Source organism: Chenopodium quinoa, unplaced genomic scaffold (genome assembly GCF_001683475.1).
Source record: "Chenopodium quinoa cultivar QQ74 unplaced genomic scaffold, ASM168347v1, whole genome shotgun sequence".
NCBI classification, from domain to species: Eukaryota; Viridiplantae; Streptophyta; class Magnoliopsida; order Caryophyllales; family Amaranthaceae; genus Chenopodium; species Chenopodium quinoa.
In genome coordinates this window covers 1,965,474-1,973,752 of record NW_018742607.1, presented here as the reverse complement: position 1 = coordinate 1,973,752, position 8,279 = coordinate 1,965,474, and the positions used below count along the sequence as shown (strand labels likewise).

General features: G+C 37.8%; 1 protein-coding gene across 3 annotated transcripts; it reads left to right on the top strand.

Annotated features, from left to right (window-relative positions):
* Positions 1–414: 414 nt before the first annotated feature.
* On the top strand, positions 415–2,535 carry LOC110721189 (isocitrate dehydrogenase [NAD] catalytic subunit 5, mitochondrial-like). 3 transcript variants are annotated; one of them, XR_002511406.1, is made up of 3 exons: positions 415–802; positions 893–1,182; positions 2,252–2,535. XR_002511406.1 is itself a non-coding variant. In XM_021900330.1 (2 exons), exons 1-2 carry the CDS (start codon positions 1,000–1,002, stop codon positions 2,449–2,451), a joined length of 324 nt encoding a protein of 107 aa, XP_021756022.1. In that variant the 5' UTR covers positions 809–999; the 3' UTR covers positions 2,452–2,535. The 3 variants fall into 3 exon arrangements, 2 of the variants coding, with proteins under 2 accessions (XP_021756022.1, XP_021756021.1); XM_021900330.1 differs by lacking the exon at positions 415–802 and having other exon boundaries at positions 809–1,182; positions 2,311–2,535; XM_021900329.1 differs by lacking the exon at positions 415–802 and having other exon boundaries at positions 809–1,182.
* Positions 2,536–8,279: the final 5,744 nt, after the last annotated feature.

Below are 8,279 nucleotides of genomic sequence, written 5' to 3'. Positions count from 1 at the left end.
CCCAGCCCGCTTTTCCGTCTAAATACATTTTAACCCTAATTTCATTCGGCATTTTAAGTGTCGATTGATAATTTCGGGCCTTTTCTGACTTATTATTATTTGGGGTAAAATAAGAAAATAAGTAAATAAAATAAAAGGTTTAGGCTAAAATTAAATAATAAATTTGGGCTGAAATTAAAGCTATGCTTTTACCAAACATCAAGACTAATCCATGGACTGTTCAAAAATATGAATTTAATCAAATACGATTTTTTAAGCACTCTCGGGATTAAATAATGAACCCGACCAATAGTGGCGGTGAAAGGTTGCTCATCATCGGGTTTGGTTTTGGAGAGACATTTTTAGGTGTCTACAGAAGGATTAGTATAGTCTCATGTCTTTCTCATCCAACCAAACTCAAAGAGATTGGGGGAGGTAGTTGTGGCATCTTTTAGCTCACAATTTGCGTACACTTGAATCCGTTATGTGATTTTTTTGAGTTAGTGGGAGTTAGTATCATACATGCTCTGCCAAGATATGCCTCGCAACCATATTGTTGCTGCTGCCTCACAGGCCCCTTCGAACATAGGATATCTGTTTTCTTATTTTTGTTGATTTTGTTAATCTTTCTTGCATCCGTTATAACTGGGGATTATCGAAAGTTCTAATTCCTAGATTTCAAAAGCTTAACATCAATTTTGTGTCTTGATGTGTTATAATACTACAATTATAACATCTAGAAAAATATTATAATAATGCTTATGATGTTCCGTTTTAATTGGCTACTACTTATTGACTTCAGCCAAGTTCCACTTGAAGGGAGGTTTGTTCATTTTGGTTACCCAATGACAGCGGTGAACTATGTGTGTGGTGAATTGTATTAATTTCTTTGTGCTTTTGTGCTTTTGTGCAGATTTGTGTGTGGTGTTGGCATCACATATTGGATATGGCCTAGAAAGATGAGTCGGAGGAACGCTGCCTGCATATTGCACTACATATGATAAAGACCGAATTATAGGGATGGCTGCAAACTGTGAAAGGTTATTTAACTGCTACAGCCGCTGCCTCGCAGGTCCTGCTGCTGCTGCAGTAGTCGCTGCCTGTGGTGGATATTGGAGCCAATTCTCCACCGGAGCTCCCATCACTGCCACTCTCTTTCCCGGCGATGGTATTGACCCTGAAATTGCCGAATCCATCAAACAGGTCAGTTTCTCTTTCTTCTCTTTGATTTCATTTAATCATTCATTTTTGTTGCAGAATTTTGATTTGATTGTTGAAGTTGAATTGGCTTATATGATTTGTAGATGTATATATGGCGAATTTATTGTATTTTTATTTGAATTTGTTATTGTGATTTTAGGGTAGATTTTTTATTAGTTTCTCGATAATTGTCACATTTTTTTCATAATTGATGTTGTTTAGTAACTCGACATATATTGTTTTCGGAATTGGAACCGGAATTGATTGTGTTATTTTATGTGATTTTCTATTAGAAATTGTTAGAAATTAGTATATGCTATTTTTATTGATTAATTTCAGTAATTAATGGTTTTTGAATTATATAATGGTTGTGCTAAAGATACTGCTACTCTATGATTTATGGATTGCATACCTAATAGTGTTTTCCTTGTGTGTGTGTGATGATCATGGGCTGATTTCTGCAATCTGGTTGCCCTGTTTGGTTTGCAAGGGACATAATTTTGACATAGCAGCTTGCAATTCCCTCGGTGACACCATCTTTTGGTGCAAGTGACTGATCTTTGTTTGAGTGCTTTGTTGTGCGGATTTGGTGCCCTATTTTGTTTGTAATGGTTTTGTGAGTATAATAGTATATGTGAATTTGTTAATAATTTTGGATGTAAACTCATATGAGTATGGGGGCTGTAAAGCACTTGTTTGTGAATTAGAGCTGATGTGATGTGTTCCTATGTGGTATGATTGTAGGTTTGTGTAGAGGCTGCCTTGTGGCTTAAATTTAAATTACGGGGTGCTGTGTGTGAGGAGTAGAGCGGAGGCAGTGAGGGAGTTGTGTGGGGTAAATTGGATTTGAGAATTCCTTTTGCTTGCAAAATAACTCTTACGAGTTGTTATCGTTTTGACAACACTGCTCCTAGAAATTAATCTTAAGTCTAGTACCACATCAACACTTAATGGTAGTGTTACTTTATCATTACTTGCATAGATCTTCTCACTTTCACATTAATATCTTTTTTCTTTGTCAACTTTTGTATAATATTAATTACTTATTATTAATCATTCAATACTTGCGTAGAGTTTACAAGCTCTGCACAAACCAGAGAATCTAAGCCAGTGGCATGGTGTGAGATTCAGGTGGACGCTGCATCTCTGTTCGCTGCTGTTCTGCTACTACGCTGCTGTTGTTCTGCTACTATGCTGCTGCTGCTGCTCTGTTACTATGCTGCTGCTGCTCTGCTAGTGATTGTATGTAGGAAGTTGTTGCTCTTGTTATAGTGAATATATCCAATGTATTTCTTTTTCTTTGTTTTTTGCAAGTGTAAAATTACAGGTTATCAATGAAATTATCAGTTTCAAGTATATTATGAATATATATAAAAGTCTGCTGACAATTTCCAGTGAAAAAAGCAAAAAAAAAATTTTTTTTAGGGCATTTTTGGCACCGGTTCTGAGTAGAACCGGTGCTAATAATTGTGTTATTGCCACCAGTTCTAAACCGGTGGCAAAAACTCTCACTTTTTTGCATCCCTCACATGAACACTGGTTCAAAACCGGTGCTATAGGGGGGTTTTGAACCGGTGCTCTTTTGTATTTTTCTATTAGTGTAACAAGATTAATAATAAACCCTAGCATGTCACTAAACAATAAAAATCAAAGCTTTAGCCCTAACATGATACTAACATCCTATTAAGAAGGAAAATAGGAAGCATCATAATAATCATAATTGATTTAAGAAACTTATTCTTTACCCTAGACATGATACTAGGAAGCATTCTTTTAATTATACTTGATATTAGAAATTACCCTAAACATGATTTCTATATCAAAATATCAATTAAACAATTAAAGCACTTACTTAGATGCCTCGTATCTTTTTCTAATAACAAAATACACACGTTAGTAACTTCAATGAAAATATAATAATCAAATAATTAAATTAAATAATTGAAATAGAAATTTAAGAAAGTTTAGACTAGATTTGGGACCAAACCCTTAGAAATCAAACCTTTCACGTCTAGGGCGAAGGCAACTTCGAACTTGGCTAGGTGTTTCTAGATCTTGTGAATGCGGAATTTAGAGTGTTGTTGATTATTGATGAGAAGAATTGATGATTGAAAACGGAGATTTTAGGAGGCTATTTATAGAGAAAATCAGCAGGATGGATAGAAAAACGAATCAGAGATTCGACGAGAATAAAACTCAATTAGCGCCAGGCGTTGAAGGTTAGCGCCAGGCGCTGAAGGTTAGCGCCAAGCCTTAGCGCCAGGCGCCGAAAATTAGTGTCAAGCGCTAATGGTTAGCGCAAGGCGCTAATAACTGGCGTCAGGCGCTAATAGCCGTTTTAACGCGTTTTCTTAATTTTTATAAAATTTAGCCGTACAGAAGGGAAAAATCGTATTTTCCTTAACAATACTTCTTTCATTCTGATTAAAACTTTAAAAAGTCAACCAAAGTCAATTTATCAATGGTAATTGAATTAGGAATGAAAAGAACTTCTAGAAGATTCTAGAAGACTAAAATAAATTCTAATAGCATTAGGAATGATAAATCAATATTAGGCCCTTCTCTAGATCATTGGGCCGCATATAAAGATCAAACCGAGCCCAGTTTAGTCATTTAGCCATAACTTCCTCATTATTCATCGGAATTGGGCTTATAATATATCGTTGGAAAGCTCTTTTCAAGCCCCATCCAACTACACCTTTATTGGACATTTGCTATGGACCAAACCAAACTGGATTGGCTGTTTTCATAAAATAGGTTTTAAAAAAACAAGGAGAAAGAAAAGAATTAAAAACTATCCGCATCACTAGACTTTACACACTTTCACCTCATTCGATTATGATTCGACGTGAAAGGTATTCATCACTAGGTTTGGTTTTGGGGAGACACAAATGGGTGTCTACATTATGCTTACCGTAAAATTCACATCCAATTGAAATGGAAGATATTGTTGTGGAAGCTCTACCATAATGGGATTGTAGTCAAGGTAAATCTAGCCACAAGGGGCATACAAATAGATGATACCTGTGGCTATTGTGGAATAGCCTCTGAAGACAGCCAACACTTATTCAGATTCTGTAATCTAGCAAAAGAGGCCTGGGAAAACAGTCCCATGCCAAATCCTCTGACTCTGCTGGGTACAATTCTTTGATGAATTGGATCCAATCATATATCATGTTGTTTAATAGCGAGGATGGGACATATTGTATCCGTATTGTTTTATTTATTGCAACTCTATGGGGACTATGGAGAACGAGGAACGAAAGGAGCTGCAATGGTATTAGTGGAGGAACAAGCTTGGTAACGCAATTCATCAACCAAGCAATGCAGGATCATGAAACCTTCACTCTAAACGAAGAAATGTACTACAATAATGAAGGTGAGGAAAGGGTGGGCCTTATTCTTCCTCTTGGTTTTAATCATGTTCAACTGGGGCATGAAAAAGAGGGATTTGAAAACTTCTTGGTAGGGGTAGATGGCTTCTGGGATAAAAGGACTAAGAGGGCAGGAATTGGATGGTTAGTCTTCGGATATGGGGCTGAGACAAGCACGGACAAAGGAGGAAGGCATGGAACGGCAAATTCAGCTCTACAATATGAAGCTTAGGCTTGCCTGAAAGCTATGAAATGGGCTCGTTGTAGACACCTAAAAATGTCTCCCCAAAACCAAACCCGATGATGAACAACCTTTCACCGCCACTATTGGTCGGGTTCAGTATTTAATCCCAAGAGTGCTTAAAAAATCGTATTTAATTAAAGGATAATTTTCAAAAAACCACCGAAAAATGTGTTGAATTTCTAACTAACCACCCAAAAAAAAATTTATTTTAAAATACCACCCATTAAATTAATTTTTTGCTCAGATTCCCACCCAATTTGAAAATCCGGTGGTTTTTTAGCTTGTGGGGCCCACATAACGGCTAGTTTATGCTTTTATTTGTTTTCTTCCCCCGATATTTCCTATAAAAGTGTATTCCTTATTCAATTTTTGCAATTAGAAGCAAGCTTAATTTTGTGTAATTTGGGGAAAAATTTTGTTTAGGAGCAAAAATTGAATAAGGAATACACTTTTATAGGAAAAATCGGGGGAAGAAAACAAATAAAAGCATAAACTAGCCGTTATGTGGGCCCCACAAGCTAAAAAACCACCGGATTTTCAAATTGGGTGGGAATCTGAGCAAAAAATTAATTTAATGGGTGGTATTTTAAAATAAATTTTTTTTTGGGTGGTTAGTTAGAAATTCAACACATTTTTGGGTAGTTTTTTGAAAATTATCCTTAATTAAATTCAATTTTTGAATAGTCCATGGATTAGTTTGGATGTTTGGTCAAAGCATAGTTTTAATTTTAGCCCAAACTTATTATTTAATTTTAGCCCAAACCCTTTTTTATTTTATTGTTTTATTATTTATTTTGGCCCAAACTTTTTATTTACTTTATTTATTTTAGCCCAAATAATAATAAAATCAGAAAATGGTCCGAAATTATCAATCGACTATTAAAATGCTGAACGAAATTAGGGTTAAAAATGAATTTAGACGGAAAAACGGACTAAAATCTCCCGCGTCACGGCAACAGTCCACCGTGTCACAAGAAACCCCACCGTCAGACGTAAACCCTTAACGCGTTTTCTCCTCCCGTCCACCGTGTCACGAGAAACCCCACATTTGTTGTGACACAGAGATTTCCGTGACCTTTCCGCGTAAACCCTTAACGCGTTTTCTCCTCCCGTTCACTAAATATTTCCCGCGTCACGCAAATGTGTACCGTGTCACGGGAATGTTTCCTGTCTGACGGTGGGATTTCCCGTATCACGGTACACTTTTCCGTGTCACGGTATACTTTTTAAGGGTTTTTATCATTTTAGGGTTTCGTGTGTTCCCTAAGCACATTTTTACTCGATGATGTTCTCATGATCGAAGAAGAGGAGAAGTGTCATCTCGACTTCGATCCCTATTCGAACACCAACATTAATGCCATTATAAAGAAGCAAGGGCATTTCCCTGGAACGACCCTCGGGCTCAAAAAGAAAATGGCTGAACTTTGGGGTCATCCTGGTGCACTCAAGAAAGATACCTTTGGCTTGGGATTCAAGCCAACAAAAGAAGATGTGAAACAAGCCCTCTTGAAAATGAAGGCTCGCAATAACGCTGGAATCATGAAGACGGAAATGGCCATGGATCCATATCCATTCACTCTCAATGGCCAGTACATCAAAGAAGGGGAAGACTTCCCATGCTATGAATTCCCGGAGCCTTTCGCCCACGATGGGAAACGTGAACCAAGATTCGAGATGTTCCTCGATTGTAACTTTGTCGATGAAGGCGAAGAACTCTTCACAACTAAGAAACCAGCTAGTCTAAGCAGTAATGATCTAAACATTAACCTCCTTTTCGGACTACAAAAGAATGAATCGAAGTCTACCTTCAATGATGATTCCGAGCTCATTCAAGCTGTCATATCAAACAAAGATTTTGACCCCTCCGAGTTAATCGTCCGGGCTGATGATATTTCAAAGGTATGGTGCAAGACATTGAGGATCACTACACCAAGCAGAGAGAAGTTTGAAATAACCCCTGGCGAAGGTCTTATGTTTGATGAGTCTGAGTCGTCTGGGTCCGAGTCTGAGTCTGAGTCTAAGTCTGTAGACGAGTCCTTAGAGTCTGAGGCCAACCCTCTTTCTGCTATAGAGTCCAATCTTGAGTCTCTTGTTGAGTCTTCTCTTTCTAGCCCAAATAATTCCGGTGAGGTCGCAGCTGACCTTGCCCCTCTTGATGTATTCACCGATGAATTCAATAAAATGAGTACCTTTTCTTACGATGTGTGTCATTCCCCTAACCCTGATCAATATTGCTTTGCTAATGATAAAAATGACAAGGAAATAATAAAAGCAATGGAAGAACATGAAAATAAAACAGCACTTATCGAAGATATAGAAACAATTAATATTTCCAATGATACGACTATTAAAGAAGTAAAAATTTTATTAACACTAAGTCAAGATGAAAGCAAAGAGCTAATTAACTTGATTAGTGAATTTGTTGATGTATTTTCTTGTCCATACCAAGATATGCCAGGAATTGACAGGGATATAGCTCAGCATACGATACCACTAATTCCAGGTATGAAGCTTGTCAAACAAAAGTTGCGTCGTATGAAAGCGGGTGTGGCTCTCAAAATCAAAGAAGAAATCAGAAAGCAGTTGGCCGCAGGTTTCATCAAAGTCTCCAAGTATCCAGAATGGATAGCAAATGTGGTTCCAGTTCCAAAGAAGGATGGAAGGGTCAGAATGTGTGTTGAGATTACAGGGACCACAATAAGGCAAGCCCGACAGATGGGTTCCCTCTACCTCACATTGACATTCTGGTTGATAACACAGCAAACCATGCACTCCTATCGTTCATGGACGGCTACGCCAGATATAATCAAGTATTAATGGCTGAAGAAGATATGGAGGAAACCACATTCATCACACAATGGGGTACTTATTGCTATACGGTAATGCCATTCGGGTTGAAAAACGCGAGTGCCACCTACCAAAGAGCAGCCACAACATTGTTACATGATATGATGCACAAAGAGGTGGAGGTCTATGTCGATGATATGATCGTTAATTCCAAAGATCGCCCAGGCCACATCATTGCACTTCGCAAGTTCTTTGAAAGACTCCGCAAGTACAATATGAGATTAAATCCAACAAAGTGTGCATTCGGAGTCACATCAGGTAAATTACTTGGATATGTGATCACTTCTCGAGGGATTGAAATAGATCCCACAAAAGTCAAAGCGATCATGGCCATGCCACCGCCCAAGAATGAGAAACAAATTCGAGGTTTCATTGGAAGGTTGCAATATATAAGTAGGTTCATATCAAAACTCACGGCGATATGTTAACCTATATTAAAGAAGCCTAAGAAAAATGTCCCAGTCACATGGGTCGACGCTTGCCAAAAAGCTTTCGACAAAATCAAAGAGTACCTGGCAAACCCACCGTGATAGCGCCAGCAGTACCTGACTTTACACTTTGACTCTACCTTACGGTCACAAGAGAAACGACGGGGGCAATGCTAGCACAAGAAATTGAAAGCAAGGAGAATGTAA